At 64.1% G+C, this 23,554-nt stretch overlaps 1 protein-coding gene across 3 annotated transcripts; it reads left to right on the forward strand.

Annotated features, from left to right (window-relative positions):
- Positions 1-401: 401 nt before the first annotated feature.
- Positions 402-20,788, forward strand: PPRC1 (PPARG related coactivator 1). 3 transcript variants are annotated; one of them, XM_050957968.1, is made up of 14 exons: positions 402-508; positions 7,410-7,562; positions 8,242-8,394; positions 9,095-9,193; positions 9,911-13,028; positions 14,087-14,140; positions 14,714-14,774; positions 15,085-15,155; positions 15,453-16,209; positions 18,204-18,371; positions 18,961-19,027; positions 19,755-19,876; positions 20,093-20,244; positions 20,448-20,788. In XM_050957968.1, the coding sequence occupies exons 2-14, from the start codon at positions 7,500-7,502 to the stop codon at positions 20,549-20,551; spliced, it is 4,989 nt and encodes a 1,662-aa protein (XP_050813925.1). In that variant the 5' UTR covers positions 402-508; positions 7,410-7,499; the 3' UTR covers positions 20,552-20,788. The 3 variants fall into 3 exon arrangements, with proteins under 3 accessions (XP_050813925.1, XP_050813923.1, XP_050813924.1); XM_050957966.1 differs by lacking the exon at positions 402-508 and adding an exon at positions 3,029-3,654; XM_050957967.1 differs by lacking the exon at positions 402-508 and adding an exon at positions 3,029-3,654 and having other exon boundaries at positions 15,088-15,155.
- Positions 20,789-23,554: the final 2,766 nt, after the last annotated feature.

The following is a 23,554-nucleotide window of genomic DNA, read 5'->3' on the forward strand; positions in this document are numbered from 1 at the left end:
GACTCAGCCCCATTTTACAGATCAGGAAACTGAGGCACAGGCCACCCAGCAGCCCAGTGGTGAAGCCAGGAACAAAATCCAGGTCTCCGGAGTCCCCGGCCAGTGCTCTGCGCACGGGACCGTCCCAGGTCCAGATCCCGAACCCTGCCCCACGCGCTCCGGGCTCCGACCCGGCGAGGGTTGGTAGCGCGGCGGGCTGCGGAGGAACTACACTTCCCATGACGCCCCGCGGAACCCGCCTCCCAGCATGCCACGCGAACCAGCCCCTCCCGGCCGAGGCGGCGCCGCGCGGCCTGCTGGGAGCTGTAGTTCCGCGCGCACCGCCCCTCCCCGCCCATCACGTGGCCTGGAGCGAGCGAGTCGCCGGCTCAGGGCGCGCGGGGAGCTGAGCACCAAGATGGCGGCGCTGTGGGGCGCCGGGCGAGCGGCCCGGGCTCGGGGAACCCGCCGGGGCCGGGGGGGCGGCAGCGGCCCGGAGCTGCCCCCGCCCCCCGCCAGCCCCCCGCAGGTAGGCGCGGCCCGGGTGGGGCGGGGCGGGGCGGGGGTAGCGGGGCCGGGCCGGGCCGGGCCGCGCCGCCGGTGACACGTGGAGGCTGCGGGCCGGGGCCGGGCGGGGCTCGCGGACTCGCTGCTGCTGCTGCGCCGGCCCCACGCGGGCTGCGGGCCCCGGGCTGGAGCCGCGGGACCCCCCCGGGTGCGGCGAGCTCGGCCCGGCGCCCTGCAGCTCCCGGGGCCCGGCCGGCGGGGGACGCGCACGTGGGTGGGGGCTGTAACCCCCCCGGCCCGCTGGGGGCTGCTGCTCACGTCTCATCCGGCAGCAGGCGGGGCAGTCTGGAGCGACCCCTCGGTGCCTGCCGCCGGCATCCTGGGGGGTGGGTCCATACCCCCCCCGGCCCGGGCGTGACAGCGCCCCCTCCCCGTCCCCCCCCCGGCCCCGGCCCGGGCGTGACAGCGCCCCCTCCCCGTCCCCCCCCCCCGGCCCCGGCGTGACAGCGCCCCCTCCCCGTCCCCCCCCCCGGCCCCGGCCCGGGCGTGACAGCGCCCCCTCCCCGTCCCCCCCCCCCGGCCCCGGCCCGGGCGTGACAGCGCCCCCTCCCCGTCCCCTCTCCCCGTCCCCCCCCCGGCCCCGGCCCGGGCGTGACAGCGCCCCCTCCCCGTCCCCCCCCCGGCCCCGGCCCGGGCGTGACAGCGCCCCCTCCCCGGCCCCCGGCCCCGGCCCGGGCGTGACAGCGCCCCCTCCCCGTTCCCCCCCCGGCCCCGGCCCGGGCGTGACAACCTCCCCTCCCCGTTCCCCCCCCGGCCCCGGCCCGGGCGTGACTGCGCCCCCTCCCCGTTCCCCCCCCGGCCCCGGCCCGGGCGTGACAGCGCCCCCTCCCCGTTCCCCCCCCGGCCCCGGCCCGGGCGTGACAACCTCCCCTCCCCGTTCCCCCCCCGGCCCCGGCCCGGGCGTGACTGCGCCCCCTCCCCGTCCCCCCCCCGGCCCCGGCCCGGGCGTGACTGCGCCCCCTCCCCGTCCCCCCCCCCCCGGCCCTCGGCCCGGGCGTGACTGCGCCCCCTCGCCGTCCCCTCCCCGGCCCCCGGCCCCGGCCCGGGCGTGACAGCGCCCCGTCCCCCGGCCCGGGCGTGACAGCGCCCCCTCCCCGTCCCCCCCCGGCCCGGGCGTGACAGTTGAAGTCCAGAGAAGGTGGTTGAAGAACTAGCCAGGGTGGGGCTGCTCGTCGCAGACCACAGCAGAGCTGCTTTCTTGGGGATCCTTCTAGTCTGCAGGGCTTGAGATGAGCATCGGTGTCTGGCCGGCTGTCACCCTCAAACTGCCCTGCCCTGGGTGTCCTGGCTGCCTGGGGCTGGGGACTGTTTGCTCTTGCATTAAAAAGGCAGTGGGAATGTGACTTTCTCCAGCCGCAGGGCTGATGCCCAGCTGCCAGCCACCTGTATCCTGCCTGAAATAATCCATGGAGCGGTTTCGCTTCGTAGCACTATCAAACTCCTCTGGGAAGCTGATTATCCACACAACTAGTTTTGCTTCTGGCCTATCTCCTCCCCTCACAGCACGGTGGGCTTCTCTAGGGGGGAAAACACATCTTCAGTGCTCTGTGGGGTGTGTGCGTGTGGAGAAGACTTGTGTATCCTATTGCCATAGGGGGGTGCGAGGTGACACTGGGTCAAGCTGGAGCAGGAGTCACAAATTAATCTTTGTGGCCGGCTCACGCCCAGTATAGACAGCTGCCCTGTGTTAGCAAGGAGCTGCTGTAGTGTCACCCAGGGGTGCCGGGTCCCCCCACCTTCTCCTTGGCAAGACCTGTGTCATTCCTGCAGTGATTGTGCCCTTGTTCCTCTTACTACAGTACCTGGGAGCAGGCAGCGGCCGATTAGGGAATGGGACGCTTAAGCCTGAGTCTCCCCCTTTCCGGGCTCCCATGCTTGGACTTCCGGACTAGGGCTTAGATACCCCAACAATAGGCCTGTTAAAGATACCTTGGCTATGTTGGACACCATGGGATGCAGTGTGGGTCTAGTGGATGGAGCACTGGGCCAGATGTCAGGAGTCCTCCATTCAGTTTCTTGCTCTGCCCCTAACGTGCAGAGTGTCTTTGAGCAAGCCACTCCCTAGCCCCTTGCCTCAGTTTCTCCATATTTACAATGGAGGTGGTGATACTGGCTTCCTGTGTAAAGTGCTTTGAGCTGTATGGATGAGAAGTGCTAGATGCAGAGAACAGATTCTGGTTTTCTAGCTTCTCTTGAGATTTATGGGCGCTGTAGAGGACTTGATTTCGTTTTTGCTTTGCGTAGCAGGCACTTGCTGTGTGCTCTCTGGGAGGATGGACGGGGCTGGCCCTGATTTCATGGAGGATCTGACGTTCTGAAATGGCTTTGGCCTGAATCAGCTCCTCTCTCACCAGCAGAATTTGGGCCAAGAAAAACGCTTCCCTCACGCACCTTGTCACTCTTGTTCTGGGAAAAGCATTGATTTTGTTCATCTTTTACAAAGCAAATGTGTTCCCGTGTCTGCCTGGAAGTCAGTTCCTGGACCTCGTCAGGCTGTCCTGTTTAACTGCATCCCAGGAGATGCCTTGGCTGACTGGTAGGCAGCAGCTCTTGCCTTGTGGAAGCGTGGCTGCAGCTTGAGTTGTGTGGGAGTTTAGCTGACTAGACAGGGAGCTGTCCTGGAGGCATTCGGTGATTGAGGCAAAAGTGAATGTAAGAGCCCTCCCAAGTATTTGCTGTGTGATGTCACATCTTTGTATTGGGATCCTCTTTCTGCTGGCACAGAGCACAGCGACGTCAGGTCCTTGGATGTGCCAGGACTGGGGCTGTCTGGGGAGAGGAGCTTTCATGCAAGTTGTGTTGAAAACTTGTTCCCTGGCTGCTTTTGAGCCTGTTCTGCCCATTGCTTAGACCTGCCCCCGGGGCTTGTCCTGCTCTAGAGCCCTAGGATGGGCCAGGTTCTCTGGTCCAGCCGCCGGGGCCCAGTCAGCTTGCACTGGTGGTGGTGCCCATGTGCCTTTGGAAACCTTGCGGCCCCTCTGGGAGCTGTTTGTCCGCTGGGAACCTTCCATTCAAGGGTGGCCAGCTTTGCCCAGGCAAGGCCGGGCTGGCAGCTCATCAGGAGATCGGACTTCGAAGTGAAGCAGATGGATGCGCTTCAGTACAGAGGTGGGCCCTGCGTCCCAGCACGCCGTGTGCCTGTGGAGCCAGGTGGCCTCCGCACAGCTCCATAGAGGCTCCTTTGGCTTTCAGTGGGAGACTTGATTCTCGGCTTCTGCTGGTCTGCAGCTGCCGCTGAGAGCCCTCGCTAGCAACCGTGGGGGCAGCGGTTCCTCCTCTTGCTCACCCACCAGTGGGGCTGCTGGCAAATTTCCCTTCCTGCTACCAGTGACCACGTGGGCTCACAGCTTGGATTTCTAACGAGGGCTGATGTCCAGGGCCCAGAGAGCTCGGGGGCTGCCTGGGCACAGCAAAGGAAAGTGTCTTTGAATGGTCCCCTCCGGAGCCTGGGAGCCCTGCTGCAGCCACCTCAAACGCTCAAGCTGCAGTGTTTCTGTCTGCTTTGGTGCCCCCACTCTGGGGAGGGAGAGAGGTTGTAGAGGACACAACAAAACCCTGTTAGGTGGTGGGGTTAGAGAAGGGGAAAAGTCAAGGCAGTAAAAGAGCTGTAACTCCATGAATGGGGTAGCACCCTCGGGGGATGAACTGTGACCCGGTCTGTGAACAGGAGGAGGTGGAAAGAACTGAAAAGGCACCACATTTAAAATGGCTCCAAGGGGATCTTTTGGGGAACATGGTCTCATTAGCTAATGACTCCCCCAACCTGTGGAACTCATTGCTGCAGGATACTGAGGCAAACAAGTTAGTAAGTTCTCTGAAGACAGCTCGACATTTTGCCCCAACAGCAGGGGCCGGGATGCTGCCTGTACGAGCAAAGGCTCTGGGGGTAACCTCTGCACCAGGGTGAGTCTTTCCTCCGAGCCATAGCAACGCACAGTGAGGTGATGCGGGAGAACTGACCCCTTTCTTTGAAGCATCCAGCGTTGGCCACGCACATCTAGGGCAATGGACTAGACAGACCACTGATATGTTCCCATGTGGGTGTTGGGCTTCTCAGGCTTGCAGGAGGCACTCTCCCCTCCCACGGGAAATCGATTTTCTAACCCTCGTTAAACTTCTGAAAGCGTCTTTTTATTGTGACGCGTTTGTAACAATGAAGTGGCCTGGATGCTGCAATAGCAAAGCATCAGGGCGGGGTTCCTCGCGAACTGGACTGCAAATGCAGACGCTGTATGAGCTGGTGACTGGTCTGCTGGCAGTGATTCCGACTCCTGCTCAACCGCGTGGCTCCACCCTGGGGTGAGATGCGCCTGCTTGTTACCACTGACTCCCAAGCTCTGCAGTAGCTGCTGGGCTACTGGGCGTGTTAGCACTGCATGCGTCCCAGCACATTTGATCATTCCTGATATCTCCAGAATGATTCACCAGAGACTCTGCTCTAAAATGAGGTGGCCTGGGCTCTGGAGCGGAATGCTGGGCATGGGGTTATGCTGGGTTTTACATGTTCCTTTCTCACTGTGGAGTGGAGTAATACGAGAGAATGAATCATGGCAGCATAATTCATACCTAACACTTGTCTTCTGCGTGAGAGCGGAGAGTGATCTCATTCCTGTACAGGACCCAGATCTGCAGCCTGTGTCACGCAATCCAGTGCAAACAAGCTGCAGATCACAACAGCTCTGTCTTTAGTTCACTTTGTAGGGGACTTTGCCTCAACAATATTTATGCTTCAGCATTAGAGAAAGGATCAGTGCCCACAGCAGCAGTGGCCCTGGGGAATTTGCTTTTGGCAGCATAGAAGTTCTTCATGCTGTCCTGACGGAGGGGCTGGTCATGTGACACGGATTCCAGCCCCTTCCTGTGGTGTTTGACTGCAGAACTGATGCTTTCAGTATAAGATGCCTGAGCCTGGATTTCTAAGTTCAGCTCCTAGGCCAGAGGTGGAGATGAGCTGCTGATGCTCCCAGCGACTCCAGCCAGAGTGGGGGGTCACCTTTAAGTAGCAGCAGAACTTCAGGGGCACAGATTGGAAAATTGGGGCTTAAATTCGTAGCCCTTCTGGGGGCTAAGAAAACCTGCTGAAAGTGCCCCTCAGGGGATGGTGCCTTCTTGAGTCTCAGCTGCGCTGAGAGGCAAGAGTTGCCCCGTTCATCTCGGAGGGGGCGTGCCTGTTCAGACTGGAGTTCCAGGACACTGGAGACCTCTGCACATCACTCAGCGCTCCAATCTGCACACTCCTTGTTCACACAGACATCAAAGTAACCAGGTTATACCAGGCCAGTGTAAGGGCTCCGCAGCACTGCGTCCTGGGCCTCACAGACGGAATCGACCTAGGTACATCACTCAGGGCTTTGAATATTGCATGCCCCGTGTGCCATGGTTAGGTTGCTCTCACCCTGTGTAGATGCGGCTGGCTAGCCAGTGCCTCTCGGAGAGGAGGGCTAAGTACATCAATGGAAAAACCTCTTGTGTCGATGTAGAAAGTGTCAGTGGCACAGCCAGAGCACTGGAGCTGTGCCGCTGGAAGGTTGTAGTGTACCCACACCCTTGCAAGAGGAGGAGGATGCAGGAGTGACTTTACCCCTCTCCCCCTCCGAGGCAGCTGATGCCTGGGAGCATTTCTGCCCCAAGCCATGACTCACATGGGCACGGTGGCTACATTAAACCAAGTACATAAAACCTGTGGGGTTTGCTAATTCTTAACCCAAGGTGCCGAGTGGTATGTGCATTGGGGAGCAGGGTTAGGTCTCATGGGACTTCTGTCCCCCTTGTCCAAGGATTTGGGGCAGACTCTGGTCTCCTGGCCAGATCCCAGCATGTGGTGTTCCCTCTGCAGTTTCATTGCTAGTTGGGGGGTGGGCCCAGGGGGATTTAGTCCAACATCCCTGTGACCCTGTTGTGCTAAGTCTCCTGGTGAACTAGTCCTCTAACCTGTAATTCTTCACTGCACACTCACGACCCATGTTAACTCTGAAACTTATTGTCAACAACAACTCAATGCTGTTTCGCTGCTCATCATTTAAAGGAGCAGCAGTGGGCTGAAGTGCTTCTCCTTGGCTGATGGATGCATGAGCTTTGCAATACTTGGTGGTGCTCTTAAAGCCACAGCTCCTGGAGCCCGGTGATTCAGACAGTCTATCTCCTCTCTCATTGAAAAAATAAAATAAAATTCTGGCCTGCATGGTTGTGGAGAGAAGTCTGAAACTGTGACACCTCCCTCTCCAAGGGCTAGGAGGCTAAGTGGCAAATAGAGCCCTGAAGCCAGCTGCCTTGTATTTTTTTAGCACAGCGCCCTGGGACCCTAGTCGTCCCAGATGAAATTTCGCGGATGAAATTATATGTTGATAAATGCGAAGTAATGCACATTGGAAAACATAATCCGAACTATACATATAAAATGATGGGGTCTAAATTAACTGTTATCACTCAAGAAAGATTTTGGAGTCATTGTGGGTAGTTCTCTGAAAACATCCACTCACGGTGCAGCAACCATCAAAAAAGCGAACAGAATATTGGGAGTTATTAAGAAAGAGAGATAAGAAGACAGAAAATATCGTATTGCCTCTGTATAAATGCATGAGATGCCCACATCTTCAATACTGCAGGTAGATGTGGTCACCCCATCTCAAAAAAGATATACTGCAGTTGGAAAAGGTACAGAAAAAGGCAACAAAAATGGTTAGGGGTATGGAACGGCTGCTGTATGAGGAGAGATTAAGTACTCTGGGACTTTTCAGCTTGGAAAAGAGGCGAATAAGGCGGGATATGATAGAGCAGGGCCCTATTGTGCAGAACAGAACGGGGGCTGTAGCCCAGCGAGCACTGGCTTCTCCCCCGCAACCTGTCTCCTTGCTCCTTTCTAGTGCTTCTCTCTGGAGGAAGATGAGCTGAGCCGGCACTTGGTTCCCACCTGCAGCGATGCCATCCTGGAGGCCGAAGGGATCCTGGGAACGATGCAGAGCTACCTGGACTCCTCCGTGATCTCTATCATTGAGGACTTCGGCACCCTGACCGAGGTAACGGGCTGCCCGCAGAGAGGCAGGGGACACAGCCGGGCCGTGGCCTTCTGCAGGCGAGATGGGGGACCTGCCACAGCCCTGGATCCAAAGCTGCCTGGGGCATCTCCAGTCCCGTGACCGTGAGAGTGGAGGGGGGAGCAGGTCTGGGAATCTCCGTCCCTTGCCTGGTTTGGCCCCTCTGTTTGCTGCTTTCCCTGCCAGACACTGTCCCGCTTCGCTGGGCGTGAGGGCAGCGCCAGGACTCAGTCCCTGGTCCAGCTCGCTCCTGTCGTTCCTCTTCCCCTCCTTTTCTTCTGTCTTTGCCAAGGACTTCTGCCAGCCCCGCGCCAGCTAGCCTGCTCCTAATTCCCCTGCCTCAGCCTCATGGCAGTGCTAATCCTGGGCTGTGTGTCTCTGGCACCTCCCTGCCTCGGTTCTGAGCCAAGCGCCATGCCGGTTAATGGGAGCGTTCCAGTCCTGGGGGCACCTCCCTAGCAGGGCCCTGCTCCGAGGACGTTTGGGGCAGAGGCAGAGCCCCTCTCAGTGGGCACCCACATATCTGAGACTCCGTGTTGCTGACAAGGGACAGGTGTGAAGGGAGGGGAAGACGTCGAGTGGCTAGAGCATGTCATGAGAGTGGCAGGGCGGGTTGGTATCTGGCTGTGCCCCTGATGCGAGGGCCTTCTCCTCTCACCAGAACAAGACCTGCCTGGATGCTCCAAATGAGCTGTCCCTGCTGACGGCCATCACCGAGATCCTGGACAGCACGGATGACGAGACGCTGTCTCCGTTTGACACCACCTTGGATTCCGAATTGCTGGCACTGCCCCGAGAACGCGAACGTTCTTCGGTATGAGCTGCTCTCTGCCCGTCTTAGCTGCCCTTCCCTGGAGGTGCCTAGACCAGGCACTTCTGCTGCCCATAGCCCCTGGCTAGTGGCAGCAGCCAGACCGTGCACAGCACACGCGTAGACTCGGTAACCCACCTGCCTCTGGGGCTGCTCAGCTCCCCTTCAGGGCTCTGGGAAAGGAGGCTCCAGATCCCGATGCCACTGAAATGGAAAACGCCCCCCCCATCCCTGAGCCGTGCTGGTCACTGGTGAAATCACTGCACGGCCTTGGCAGGCTGCAGGGTGCCCCCGGCGGTCACCTGCATCACCAGCTGCGCTGCCTCTGAAGTGAGGTGTAGGAACTGCCCTGGGGGAAACCAGGGGGAGCGGGGGTGGGGGTGGGACAAGCCTGAGTTTGCTGTTGGCTACAGACCAGCAGAGGCGCTCAAAGTGACGTGGCCTGCGCATCCCACCATGGCTTGTGAGTGGCCCGGTCCGCTCATGCTTTGGTGAGCTGGGCACTAGATTCCAGCTCTGGGATCCTGCGGTGGCTGGGGTGTACCCTGGAGTCGTGAGGGTGGTTGCCATGCTGGGCACGTGGTGAGGAGGGAGAGGCTGGTGTGAGAAGGCTGCTGGCCATGCGGCTTCACCCCACACCTGACTCGGCTCCGACTGGCAGGTCTGTGTTTTCCACCTTCTCGTTCTGCTTCCTTCCCATCAGTTTCAGAAGTTTCTCAGCTTGTCCCGGGCCTCCCCTGAACACAGAGTTCCTACCCTAGATGATCCATGGGGCCTCAGCGGCCCAGCCGCCATCGGCAAGGTGAGAGGGCAGCTCCTCGGCGAGAGCCTGAGGCTGGGGCAACCACGGCTGTTTAGGGAAGCCAGCAGCAGGATCGGCTGTCCTGGGTGGTGGTGGGTCGCTGGATGTGCAGGGCGACTCCTGCTGGCCTTTGCCTGCGCTCCAATATCTCCCTGGTTTCTGGGCCGCTGCGGAGCTGGGGAGGGGCAGAATCAGGGCGTGGCCCGGCCAGCTAAGCAGGGCAGCGCCAGGACTCACATCTTCATGCTTGTAGCCAGCCTTTCCCCTCCCGCTGGCGTGGTTCTGCAGAGCTGGGAGCAGCGCCAGGCCGGGCTGGGCCAGGCAGTTACCGAGCCTCTCCGCAGACCTGGCCAGCCGGAACCCCAGCACTGGGCTGCAGAGTGACTAAATCCTCGAGCCCTTGTCCCCTGCAGCGTGGGGAATGCTCTCTGCCAGGTGGCAAACTCCTGGGCAGTGAGGGTTGATGTAACTCGGGAGCCTGTCAGGGTGCAGGCAGGGCAGCAGCCGTGTGGGGCTGTTGTAAATCAGTGGGGCTCAAAGTGTGCAGTTTGGGGCTGGTCCCTGCCAGTCCACGCGCCTCACGAGGAGAGGGCGTTGCTCTGGCTGCTAGCAGGGGCGGCTGAGCCCACTGGCAGTCACCTCCTAGGTTATGTGAGGTGCACTGCTCTGCCGCCGCGGGGCAGCGCCATCACCTGCCTCTTCCCCTGTCCCTGCCAGGTGGAGACGGGCCCGGTGGATCTGCCCTGGAACCGTCCACTGAGCTGCCTTGAAGAGCCAGCAACACTAAAGCCGCGCCCCAGCAGAGCGCCTTGGGCGGAGCGGAAGCTCCCCAGGCCCCAGCCCCTCCCGCAGCGCAGCGATGGGGAGGAGGAGGAGGACGCTGCTAGCCCTGGGCAGCACAGTGGTGTGGCAGCGACAGGGGGTCTGCGGGAGAGCCCCATGGATTTGTGCGCCGAGGCTGGGGGTGAGGAGGCGGCATGGCTGGAAGACACTGACACTCCCTGCATCATTAGCACAGGGGCCGGGTCCCTTAGTGAGCTGGTGAAGTCCATGCACCCGTACTGCCTGCCCACGCTCACCGTGTGCCTGGACCCTGCCAGCGAGCCAGTGGCAAAGGAGTTCTTATCTGGCCCGCTCCTGCTGGAGATCGTGCCGGGTGAAGGTGAGAGCCTGGAGATCCCCGTGGTCCTGCAGCAGCTGGGCCCAGGAGTCCAGCTCCCAGCTGAAGGGGAGGGAGCCAGCGGTTGCCTGCCTAGTGAGAGGGGTGGTGCCCTGGAGCCGTTGCTGACGGATGGTGTGGTGCCAGTGGGAATGCCTGCCCATGGGTGCGAGACTGGGGGCCCCGTCAGGGCCCCCCAAGAGGAGCCTCCCAGCCCAACCCAGGCAAGAGAGTCCCCCCGGGGGATTGACCCCGAAGTGAAGGACGAGGTGAGGCAAAGAGACCAGGATCTGGAGAGCAGCTCTCGGCGCAGCACAGAGGCGCCAGTGGGCCGGAAGCATCAGGGCACCGAAAAGGGCCGAGGGCGCGAGAGGGCCAGGAAAAGTCGGAAAAAGAAAAGGGAGGAATCGCAGAAGGGCCAGGCCAAGCCACATGGGGACTGCGTGGTGCGCAGGCTCCGCTCCACGTCCACGGTGCAGCCGCCAGCCCCCCAGCGCTCCCCCAGCTGGGCAGCCCGGCCCTCTGTGCAAGTGTCCACCTTCCTGGCAAAGCAACTGGAGCAGGCCAAGAAGGAAGGGCAGATGGAGCTGCGGTCGGCCAGAGGGAGCCCTAGGGCGGCAGCAGCAGCCGGGGGCGGCCTGCAGAGGAAGGGGTGCCCTGCGATGCAGAAGCAGCTGGAGGCGGAGAAGACCAACACGCAGCCAGCGGGGCAGAGTGCCGAGACCTCCGGGCCCTTGGAGCAGGCCGTGCACAGCCCCGGGGAGCAGGGAGAGGTAGCTCCTGGGTGCAGTGAGGGGAGCCAGCCTGCACCCCCCACAGGGAGCACCCCCCCGCACCGGGACCTCAGTGCTGAAGGGGAGGCTCCCTGGAGCCTGCAGGAAGCGGAGCGGGCTGGGACTGAGGCTGCTGGCTGGCCGTCCAAGCCCAAGGCGCTCAGCCTGACCGAGTACCGGCTGCGGATGCTGCGCCGCCAGCCCCGCAGAGCCGATGGGAAGGAGGAGGAGAAGCAGGCAGCAAGCAAGTGGCCCAGCGTCCCCGAGCCCCCCACGGAGCTGGCCGAGATCCCATGCCTAATGGTGCCCGTCCGCCCCCCTCCCACACAGCCTGCCCAGCCCGTGGAGATGCCCAGCTCCCAGAGGGGCCCGGAGACACCTGCCAGCCCCCCTGCCACCTCTCCTCTGGCCAGAAAGACACCTGCGGGGCCCCCCCAGCCTGAGCCGGCTCTAGTGCCCCCGGGGCTACAGCTGCCTGTCCCTCCACCGGCTCTGGGGGCTGCTGGTGCAGTGACGCCACTGGCCTCCCCGGCATCCTATGGCCTCTACCCACCGGTGCCTTCCTGGCCTTGCTTTGGGCCTCCGCCTGCCAGCTACCCCAGTCTGCCTCCACCACCGGCCGCAGGCGGGTCACCCAATGCCTTTCACCTGGTGCCTGGCCTGCCCCCGCCAGCCGTGGCCTGGCCCCCCCCTGCCCTGCCACTCCCTCCCTTCGGCCCAGGCGCGCCGTGTGCCCCCATGGGCTGGCCCCTGGGCCTCCAGCCGCCCTATTGGCCCGGGATCCCCCTGCCGCCTCCCATGGTGTACAGTGATCCAGGGGCCGCTCTGCTCAGCCCAGGGGCAAACCCCTTCCCAGGTAGCCCAGCCGCCCTGGCACCGAGCTGCCAAGAGCCCTCAGCTTTCACAGTACAGCCAACGAAGCCAGTGCTGGCCAGCCAGGCCACCACTGCTGCCAAGCATGAGGTGCCAGCCCAGCCCCTGCAGCGCAGTGCACAGCCCTCCGGCCGGGCATCTGATCCCAGGAGGCAGAGCCGGCCTGTGGGCGAGTCACCTGCCCCCCAGCCTGTAGGGCAGCCCCCTATTGCCACCACCCAGACCGTGGGAGAGTCAGCCGCTGCCTGGCCTGTGGGGCAGCCCCCTGCCCCTTGGCCTGTAGGGCAGCCCCCTATTGCCACCGCCCAGACCGTGGGGGAGTCAACCACTGCCTGGCCTGTGGGGCAGCCCCCTGCCCCTCCGCCTGTGGGGCAGCCCCCTGCCCCTCCGCCTGTGGGGAAGTCGTCTGCTGCCCAGCACCCTATTGTCACTGCCCAGCCCATGGGGGAGTCTGTTCCTGCTGCTGCCCCTTGGCCCGTGGGGGAGTCAACCACTGCCCAGCCTGTGGGGGAGCCCCCTGCCCAATCTACAAGGGAGCCCCCTGCCCCTCGGCCTGTGGGGGAGCCCCCTGCCCCTCGGCCTGTGGGGGAGCCCCCTGCCCAATCTACAAGGGAGCCCCCTGCCCCTCGGCCTGTGGGGGAGCCCCCTGCCCAATCTACAAGGGAGCCCCCTGCCCCTCGGCCTGTGGGGGAGCCCCCTGCCCAATCTACAAGGGAGCCCCCTGCTCCTCGGCCTGTGGGGGAGCTCCCTGATACCTGCCCCAGGGCAGCGGCTGCAGCTCCAGCAAGGGTCTCAGTGCCCAGCCTGCTAGAGGGGGCCCAGCCAGACCCCAAGGGAGCTGTCCTGCAAGAGCCCCGGCCGCCTGGGCACACGTCCATCCCCGGGAAAGCGGGGGCACTGCTGAGAGCGCGTGAGGAGAGCCAGCCCACCAAGCCGGCCCCTGCCCGGCCATGGAGACACCGACCCCTCATCGGCCCGGCCCAGCCTGGCGCCAGCAAGGACATCGTGCAGGCCTTCATCAGCGAAATCGGTGAGGGGCCACGCCGGGGGCAGTGGGGCACTGAGGGGGGCGGAGGTGGGCGTCATGGAGGGGTGCCGAGGAGGGAGCAGCGAGGATGATGGTGGGCACTGAGGAGGAGGCAGTAGTGCTGAGGAGGGGGCGGGGGGGCACTGAGGAGGGAGCAGTGAGGATGATGGGGGTGGGCACTGAGGAGGAGGCAGTGGGGTGCTGAGGAGGGGGCGGGGGGGCACTGAGGAGGAGGCAGTGGGGTGCTGAGGAGGGGGCAGGGGGACGTCGAGGGAGCAGCGAGGATGATGGGCGTGAGCACTGAGGAGGCGGCAGTGGGGTGCTGAGAAGGGGGTGGGGGGGCACCGAGGAAGGAGCAGCGAGGATGATGGGGGTGGGCACCGAGGAGGAGGCAGTGGGGTGCTGAGGAGGGGGCGGGGGGGCTGATGGAGGTGGGCACCGAGGAGGAGGCAGTGGGGTGCTGAGGAGGGGGCGGGGGGCGTTGGGGGGGAGCAAGGATGATGGGGGTGGGCACTGAGGGAGCTCATTGGGGGGGGCGCTGAGGAGGAGCGGGGGGTGCCATGTCGCAGGCTTGGTTTGGGGGGAGTAGCAGCGAATCTGAACCTGTCTAAGGCAGAGCCGTTCCCCTGGGGTCGGGGGGCTCGGCCCAGGCTGGCCAGTCCAGATCTCTGGGGCTGCACTGAATGGGGATCCAGCCTGAGAGATCCCTGCTGCCTGGGGTCCCCTGGGAGGAACCTCTCCTCCCCAAGCCCCCTTCCTGCTCACGGGGAAGGCTGCCCTGCGTTTGTCGGGACATGGCAAGGCCCCCGGCTCTCCGCGGGTCTCTCCCCTCCCGCTGCTCTCTGCCCCAGAGCCCTGGCTTGTGAGAGTCCCAGCCAGACCGGACGCGAGGGTGTTGATCCAGATCTGGCCCCATGGCAGCAGCGTGGCCATCCATGGTGCCAGCGAGTGTCCCTCGGCACTGCTGCTACTGGAGGGGGCTCGTCAGCCTGAGCCCCTCTGCCCCAGCTCAGGACCCCAGCCCAGAAGTGACCTCATAAGCCGTATCTCTCCCGCTGCAGGAATTGAAGCCTCTGACCTGTCCAGCCTACTGGAGCAGTTTGAGAAGACTGAAGGTGAGTGGCTGGCCTGCCCTTATCGGCCATCCCCCCTGCCTGCCCCCAGGCTCTGCGGGGCTGGGATGTGCCTGACCCGGCCCCTAGCCCCACAGGCCTGTTGCAGTCCCACGTCCAGGGCGGTGCCGGCCTGGCCGATGCTCTGTCCTGAGCTCGGCAAGTGTCCTGTTTCTGGCTTGTAGAAGGGACTGCTGTCCCCAGCCTGGGCGGGGCAGCCCCACGGCAGAGGCTGTGGGTCAGCAGATGTTCCTGGGTTAGCTGAACAATGGGTCAGCCTGGCATATATCGGAGCAGCCTGAAGGCTGCTAGTGCACAAATGTTACTGCAGTGAAGGGCAAACCGGGCCAATTTCCCCACCTCTGCCCCATACGTTAACTGGGCCATTGGGGGTGCCAGATGAGGCCCAGAGGGAGGAGACCCCAGCAGAGGTGTTGTGTTGTTGTGCAGGGGCGAGGAGGACCAGGCCCCCTCTCCCAGCTAGTGGGCCCTGAAGTGGGGATGTTGGCCCCCCCGCCCCTCCCCCCCCCGTGGTAGCATCTCCCTCAGCCATCCCTGCATTCGCTCTCGTTTCAGCCACGAAAGAGGAGCTGCACGTGCGATGCCCTAGGGACAGGCTGGTGCTGAGGAATGCTGGGTGAGTCTGGAGGTGCCCACGGTGCCACCCAGCCCCGAGGCTCCTGGCCCGAGGGAGGGGTGCGGGCAGAGCTCGGGCAGCCGGGGATGGGTTGGTGCTGTCTTTGTGCTGCTGTGAGCTGGACACCGAGTGACCCTGGGGCATGCTCTCCTGCCTGGGCACCCAGGCCTGTGCCATCTGTGCCCTGGGCTGCAGTGATGGGCACTTTGGGTGGCACGGGGGCCCCGTCGGCCAGCACTCCCCAGTGAGGTGGAGGTGTAAGAGGCCTTGGCCATTGCCGCTTCTAGCAATGACTCCTCTCTCCCTTCAGCAGGTCGGAGAGCCACCAGGACAAGAACCCGCCAGACAGCCTGCAGGCCCCGGAGCTGGCCAACGTCGCCGGTAAAGCCCTGAGGCTCGGGGAGGGGTAGGAGGGGGATCTGCCATCTGTCTGGCAAGCGCTGCCCAGGTTTGGCTCCTCACTCCAGGGCTGGGAGAGCCACAGAGCAGAGAGGCGAGGGGGCACTGAGCACCTGAGGGGGGCATGGCTGGCAGCTGCCATGGGGAATGCTGAGGGGGGGGCAAAGGGGGTGCACATCTGGCCTGGTGGAGGGGGACCCAGGCCACAGAATGCTGCTTGCCGTTGGGGCGCACGCCGTGTCGTGGGGGCCCCCCCTGAATGCCCTCCTTACCTGACAGGCCTCACCCCGCCGGCGACACCACCCCACCAGCTCTGGAAGCCCCTGGCTGCCGTCTCGCTGCTGGGGAAGCCTGGGGCCGCCCCCCAGGAGGGCAGCCAGAGAACTGCCAAGTTCATGGAGGCCAAGCCACTGCCCCAGAGCAAACCTCGGGGGAAGGGCCAGCTCCCCACGACCTGCGGCCCACCCCCTAGGCATGTGGGCTCCGGAGACCATGACTACTGCGTCCGTGGCCCTGCCCAGCCAGAGGAGGGCTCCAGGCTCCCTGGCACACCAGCCCCGTCAGAGCTGGGCTCCCGCTGGAACGTGAAGCATCACCAGGATATCACCATCAAGCTGCCCTCCTCCCTCCCCACACGGACGCTGGCCTGGCCTGGGCTCAGCCCCAAGCCTGGCACTGCCCCTGGTTCCGGCACTGCCCCTGGTTCCAGCGAGCAGCTGGATCACCGGACTAGTGCCCAAACCCAAGTTGTCGCTGACCGGAGCAGCCCCCGCCCCTCGGTCCTGCTGTCTCCGGACACGTCCCCCTGCCGGGACGAGGAGCCGCGGACTCGGGACCCGCAGCTGAAGCAGCTGGCTGCCAAGAGGTCCCTGCGCTGCTACGGGAGACGTGGGTCATCGCCAAGCCCCCGGGCCCGCGCCAGCCGCTCTTTCAGCTCCACGTCCAGCGGGGCCAGCGCCTCTTCGTCGTCCTCCTCCTCCTCCTCCTCCCGGTCTCGGTCCCGGTCGCTGTCTCCCCCACCAAAGCGGTGGCGAAGGTAAGTGGCAAGTTCACCGTCCCTCTGCTGCGGCTGGATCTCCCCATGGAGTCTTGCAGAGTGCCATGGGATCTTCGGAGGATGGGCTGGGGCAGAATGGCCCCTGTGATGGCTTTTGCTGGGCGCGTGGAGGGTGCAGTGGCGCCCCAGGGCTGCGGGACCCGCCTGCGCTGAGCCAGACTTGCTCAGCCAGGGGGTGACTCTGCATTTGGATCCCCCACTCGTGGCCATGCTTGGGGGGCAGCTTCATTCCCTGACTCTGGCCATGTGTGCCCCCCTCCAAGCTGGCGGGTAGCTCTGGGGGGTGCTCTGACTCCCTGGTCGAAGGGAGTTTTCACAAAACTCAGAGCCCAAGCTCTCCTCTGCACCTGCTCAGCCGAGTGGGAAGCCTCCGGTGCAGCACGCCATAGGAACGTGGTTACCGCGTGGGCTGGTTGCAGCCACACCGTGCCACAGGGCCTAGGGGCTGCCACGTCATAGCCATGTCGAGGGGCACCGGGCCGGCCGTGGAGTGAGCAGAGCTGTGTCTGCCCAGGCAGAGCCAGGCCCTTGTTCAGCAGGGCTGCCCCTGAGCCGGAGGCCTTGGCACAGGCAGGACGTCAGCGCCGCCCCCAGGGCTCACACTCTGCAGGGCTGGCGCCCGGCCCAGCCCACGCGGGTCGGACCAAGTCACACTGCTGGCGGAGTGCCCAGCTCGCCTGCTGCTGCTGATAGCCAGAGGGGCCTGGAGCTACGTGGGAGGCACCGAACAGCTCTGCCTCCTGGCTCTTTCCCCAGGAGTGTGCCCAGGGGCTTGGCGCTGCCCTCCGGAGCTGGGCGTCGCAGAGCAACAGGGGGCTGCCCAGTCCCTTCAGCCAAGGCACGATCACCTCAGCTCTCCCAGCACCAGTCCCAGTCTGGAATGGCTGGAGCCATGCCATGGCTGAGGGCGCTCCCCACCATCCAGTGTGTACCCCTCGATCCCATTGTCCTTGTGCCCTGCCCAGCTCTGCTGGCACTCTGCCAGGCGGTGGGGTGTTCCTGGGCCCTGTGGGTCAGGCTGCTCAGCCCCACATCCCGCTGTGCAGCCTGGGGGAGCCTCTCCTCTCCATACAGCCAGGCCGGCTCTGCTCCTCCTCAGCACAGGCCAGCGGGCGCCACGGCTGCCTCGAGGCGCTGTGAGCCACCCCCCACCAGGCCCAAACGTTCGGTCTTCGTTGCACCCCTTGGCTAGCGGCCAGGCTGGCACGCAGCCTCAGAGAGACTGTCCTCCCCAGGGCAAGAGGCACTGGATGGTGCTGGGCTCCCCGCCCCCATCAGTCGTAGGGAACCGCTCCTTGCCCCCCTCCCCATGCGCCCGTCAGCAGCAGGGCAGGAGGCTCTTCAAGAGGGTCTGTGCCTCTCCTGCCCCTCGCCCACTGGGCTCAGCTCCTCTCGGCCAACCCGGACATGGCTGTGGTCAGATCAGCCCCTTTGCTCCCCGAGAGGGCCCAGCCCAGCCTGGAACCGCTGAGCGTGCACTCGTGTGTCTGTCTGCTCCGCAGGCAACCAGCGAGCGGGGCTGTCCCACCTGTGTCCCGGGCTGCCCGCCCTGCTCCCTTCCCTGTCCAGCCCTGCAGGCAGATCCAGTGCCTGGTGCCGAAGGCTGCATGCTCCTGCTGTTCAGTGACGGCGAGTGTGGGCCAGGCCACGAGCAGCTCGTTAGGTTTCAGAGTCGATGCCATACCGTAATGAGCACGGCCATTGCCGAGAGCCTGAGCCAGACCACACAGGTGCTGTTTTGAAGGCTTTCCTGGTACCCCGGAGGTTCAGGAGGCCTGCTTGGGCACGTAGCTGTCCCCTGGAGTGCCCCAGGCAGCGATGACTGTCCTGTGCGTGGGGGGTCTGGGGAGCACCTCGCGGCCTCGATGCTTTGAGGATAGGAGGAAGCCTCAGGCTGGGGTGGGCAGTGAGGGGCTATGGCCCACCGGTGGTGGGAGTGCCGGGGCTCACGGGGTGATGTGCTTGTTTGGCAGGTATCGTTCCAGACGCTCCCGTAGCTCCCACTCCTCCTCCCGCTCTAGCTGCGGGTCGTGCGGACGGTCCCGGGGGAGGTCGTCGTCCTCATCCTACTCGTCCAGATCCTCCTCGGCTTCCCACAGCCGCTCCCCGTCCCCCCGCAGGAGGAGTAACCGGAGGAGAAGGTAAGGACACCCTGGGGCCTCGCTGGTCCCTCCCCACCCCAGGCCCTGCTGGCTCAGACTCTGCTGCACTGTTTGGGCCCTCGCTGCCTATGCTGCACTTCTGAGGCAACAGGTCCCACCCCCGCTCTGCTGGCCCGCTGCTGCCCCGAGATGCTCCGAGTGTCTCCAGTCTGGGAGGGTCCCGTGCCTGCCCCCCTTGTTCCCTACCTGGGGAAGCAGCAGCCTCCCTTGACTCCCCAGCCCTGTCTTTTGGGGCTGGGGAATGTCTGGCCCATCTCCTGGGGAGGGCTGTTCTCTAGGGCACGTGAGGGACTGGCCTGGGGCTCTCCACAGTCTGCTTCCCCCCCCCCCCCCCCCCCCCCACGCCCTGGCTCCGTCGGCCTGGTGTGTGCCCGGGCGTGGCCACCAGAGCCAGGGGTGGCTGTGGCCTCACGCTGGGCTTGAGGGCACATGCCCAAGGCCCTTGGCAAGCCTGTGGCCTCCCCTGGGCGCCAGCCACAAAGCCAGGAACAGCTTCAGGGGCCTGTCGGGGCAGCGGCTGGTGTCTTGGCTCTCCCAGCTCCCAACAGCCCTGATTGTGTCCTGCCAGATATGATTACTGCGACCCTCCGGATCGCTGCCAGCACCAGAAAGTCCTCTACAAGGAACGTGCAATAGTAAGTGAGGGCGTGCACCGAGCAGTGGGGGGTCCCTGGGAGCTACTGGCTGGGCATGGGGGGAGGTGTCTGGTCCCTGGGAAGTATGGGATGGGCGTGTACTGGTGCAATGACAGGGGGTAGGGGGGGAGACGATGCCTGGGAGCTACGGGTTGGGCGTGTGCTGGTGCGAGGGGGGGAGCGATGCTGGGGAGGCGTGTGCTGGTGTAAGGGCGGGAGAAGCAGTCCCTGGGACCTATGGGCCAGGTGCGTGCTGGTGTAAGTCGGGGGGGGGGTGTTCGGTCCCTGGGAGCTCAAGGACAGGGTGGGATGTGGTGTGGGGAGCCCAGCTGACCAGGTCTCTGCTCCCTACAGGGCCGGCCTCTCCCACACCAGGGCGCAGAGCTGAGGCCCCCCAGGCAGAGAAAGGGGACGCCCTATGTGAGTGTCCGGCCCGTCTCCCTGCTTCCCCAGGGGGCTCGGAGCCCCTCTGGCTGGGGGGCCTTGCCAGGTGTGAATGCTGCTCACCCGTGCTCTTCCCTGCCCCCTCCGACTCGCTGAGCAGGGGGCAGGGTCCCTGCCTTAGGGCCCCTTTGGGCGCGAAGTGGCACTGGCCGGCAGCTGGGGTCACGCGGCAGAGTCTAATGGCGGGTTTTCGGGGTGAGCTGGGCGAGCGTGTGCCGAACGGCGGGGCTGGGAGCGCCTGGCCCTGCACCCAGCTCATTGCCTTGCACCGTGCTCCCTGCAGGAGGAGAGGAGAGTCGTCTTCATCGGCAAGATCCCCAGCAGGATGACGCGGGCAGAGCTCCGGCACCGCTTCTCCGTGTTTGGGGACATCGAGGAGTGCACCCTCCACTTCCGGGCTGAGGGGTGAGGCTGGGCCCTGCCCTGGGGAGGGGGATTGCTGGGGCTCTCTAGGGAATGCCAGGGTAGCTCCTGGCACCCCGTCCTTGCCCAGAGCAGGCTGTGCCCCTGCCCAGGTGGGCACGGCCGTGCCCATGCGCCTCAGCCTTGGGAAGCCTCTGCCAGTGGCCAGGCCCCGTGGGAGGGGACACAGCCAGTCACCGGCTCTTCCTCTCCCCCCAGGGACAACTATGGCTTCGTCACCTACCGCTACGCCAAGGAGGCCTTTGCCGCCATCGAGAGCGGCCACAAGCTGCGGCGCCCAGACGAGCAGCCCTTCGACCTGTGCTTCGGGGGCCGGCGCCAGTTCTGCAGGAGGAACTACGCGGACCTGGGTGAGTCAGGGAGCCCGAGAGGGAGCTGGGGCCTGGGCTGCCCTGGGAGTCTGCCAAGCTCCTTCCCTGCGCAGCGCAAGGCTGCAGAGCTCTCCCCTTCCCCTGGGGTCCCAGGTCCGGCACTGCCTTGGGGTGGGTTCACCCCCCCGTGGTGCCTTACCACCCCAGCGCCTTGCCGCTCACTGCAGCCTTGTGTCCTCCAGATTCCAACCGGGAAGATTTCGACCCTGCCCCCATCAAGAGCAAGTTTGACTCCCTCGACTTTGACACCTTGTTGAAGCAGGCGCAGCGCAAGCTGCGAAGGTAGCACTGGACCCGTGGCGGCTGTGCCCGGTGCCTGCAGGAGGTGCCAGCCGGCGCCCCGGCCTGGCTGCAGCCCAGTAGGGCTTTGCAGAGAAACGCAAAAGACAAAAAAAAAGTGTCAAACCAGATTTTTTAAACAATTTGTTTTTATAACAAATATTTAAGGCCGATGAATTGTCTCTGTTAACTGAGGGGCTGCCCCAGCCCAGTCGCTCCGGTTAATAAACCCAGCTCCAACCCAGTCCTGGCTTGTCTCCCTCCTTCAGTTGCTCAGGCCTGGCACCCCCTGGGTGAAGGCGGCTCTGCTGAGATGAGCCTTGGGAGTGAGTCTCTGGGCAGCTCTGGCACCGGGCAGCAGTGCCCAGCTGGGGTCCAGCATGCCCCCCCCCGCCCCCGCTGAGCCTGCACTGCAGCTGCCTGCGAGAGCCGGTGCCTGGCCCAGAGATGTCCCACCCCTTGGCCTCCCTGGGGGGAGTGGAATGCATGTTAGCCGGAGCTGTGCATCTGACCTCTGTGGGGCGGTTCAACACAGAGAACTTGCCTTCTCTCTGCCCCAGGCCAGGTTGCCGGGGGTACAGGGACACGACATCATGTTTCTCCCCCAGCATGACCGACCTGCGTCCCATGGCTGACACCCAAGGGGCATGCGCCTCTGCAGTCACCGTCCTGGCATCATCTCATCCAGTTCTGCTGGGCACTTCCCCAGAGCAAGAGCAGAGAGAGAACCTTGTAACCGGCAGGGCCGTGGCTCTGAACCCCGAGACTGCGGGAGGGTGGGGCCAGGCCTGGAGCAGCTAAAGTGACTGGGCCCATGTCCCAAGACGTAAGGGGGGAAAAAACGGTTAATTGTTCCATGGGGCCTGCAGGGCTCAGGACAGAGAGATTCCTGAGCTAGGACAGAGCTGGAGCTGGCCCCCGAGAGCTCTGCAGCAGCCACAGGGGTGAGATCACTGGTTCTGTAGTGGGGCAGACAGGGCTAGAACCTGCCTCTTGGCTGTCCCTGGCTTTAGCACTCGCGGGTTTGGTGCCTGACAGGCCCGGGCGCAGCCCCTGTGTACCCCGACCGCAGGGCAGTTGTGGGGAGCTGAGGATCAGCAGGGCTGGGATGGCTCTGGGAAGAGGGGATCATGGTTTGTTGACCCCTGTCTGGGTCCTTAGTAGGGCCAGTTACTGCCCTGGGCCCCAGCCGGCTCCACCAGTACAGAGCAGGCAGCTGGGCAGAGTGGCTTAGGAGGGCCAAGGCAGGGCCACCTGCACAGAGCCTCAGAGGTGGGGCAGGAGGAGGCCGATCTGTGGGGTGGAGCTGAAGGAGCCGAGGTCTGGGGTGGGGCTGAGCAGTTTTGCCTCCAGGAAGGGGTGGAGTTTCTGCGACACTTGGGAGGTAGAGATGGGGCTGGTGGGGACGAGTCCGTGTGTCCCTGCCCCTAGCTCTGGGCCTGTGGGCTGGGTTGGAGGATGGTGGGGCCCCGTCTCTGCTGGAGCTGGTGCACTGTGTCCAGCAGGGGATGGCACACAGCATGTGGCTGGGCTCTGCCTGCGCCAGGCCGTGCATAACGCGGGTGCCCTAGGCATACCGGGCAGGGGCATGCACTCTGCCCCCTTGGCTGGGGCGCTGTCTGCCCCCCTTCCCGCCTGGGGGTGGCTGTGAGCTAATACCAGCAATTCTCCAGTAGCCCAAGGGCAGAGCAAAGAGCCATGGGGGCCAGGACCCCCCCTTTCGCTTGCTGCTGCTGAAGGGGCCCTTGGGTGAGCTGCAGTTCTGATGTGCACCACAGGGTGGCACTGCGTGTACCCTGCGCCCGGGCCAAGGGCTCAGTGCACAGGCCGGACTGGAGCCCGTTCGCGGCTGCCAGGGTTGAGCCTTGGCCAGTGAGGGCAGGGGCAGGAGCGCTGTGGTGGGAGCCCTTGGCGCTGCCCGGGGAGCAGGGTTTGTGCCGGACACAGGGGCCAGCGTGGCTGCGGGCAGGGCTTGGGCTCTGGGCTGTTCACAGGCCGGACTTGGCTGCAGGGAAAGCTGCCCCTCACCCCGCTGTGGGCTGCGGAGTCCTGCCCACCCTCTGGAAATGCAAAATCAGCAGGAGGGGCTGGCCCTGAATCCCTCCTCCCGTGTGTAGGCCACTGCTTCCCGCAGGAGTTCCCTAGTCCCCGCCTGCCCTGCCCACACCGAGGGGGGGCACTGGACTCTGCGGGGTCACAGGGCAGACCGGCTGCCTACAGAGGCACTTCGCCCTCCTGGCCTGGGGGATGCTGGCAGCTGCCCGGGCTGTACGCACTGCTGCTCAGTCACTCTCATGGGCACCTGATAGCAGCCCTGCCCGAGGGGCTCTGTGGCATGGATGGCAAAGGGCACAAGTGGGGGCAGGGGTAAGGAATGTAACTCACCAGCTCGCTCCCTTTGCTGACAGCTCTGCAGGGCAGGCGCTCTCTCTGGCCGGGCAGTGCCCGGTGCCAGACTGGGTCCTCTGCCTGCTGCTGCCATGCAGACAGTAGGTAACAAGGGCTAACCAGCTTGGCATCGCACTCAGCAGGGGAAGGGTTAATGGTGCCGTTAGCCCTGCAGCCCCCTGCCCCTCCTTGACTGAGACACGGGGGTTGTGCCTCCGCTCCTTGTTCCAGCTGTTGGGCTGAAGGCTCAGCACTGGGCTGCTGCTGGCCCTGCCCCAGCGCTTTGCAAGCAAAAGAGCTTGAAACTGCTTAAAAACCAAGGGAAGGAAGGGGAGCTTCAGGACGTCGGCTGAGAAACCAGACTGGAGGTGTCTGGGTGTCCTGGCCAGCTTTGGGAACGTGCCATCCTGGTGCGGGGGGGCTGGGCCCTGTTTCATGCTGCAGGATAGGATGCTATGGTGACCTGTTCGGGTTCAGACAGTGAGGTGTCATTCATACCCAGGTCTCCAGCCTGCCCTGAGAGCAAACAGCCCTTTTCCCACTCTGGGTTGCCATATGAAATATAGGGGAAACTGAGGCACACATACGATTCCTAAAACTATTTCAGAAAATTCCCACGTGG

This window comes from Gopherus flavomarginatus, chromosome 6, assembly GCF_025201925.1.
Source record: "Gopherus flavomarginatus isolate rGopFla2 chromosome 6, rGopFla2.mat.asm, whole genome shotgun sequence".
Lineage (NCBI taxonomy): Eukaryota > Metazoa > Chordata > Testudines > Testudinidae > Gopherus > Gopherus flavomarginatus.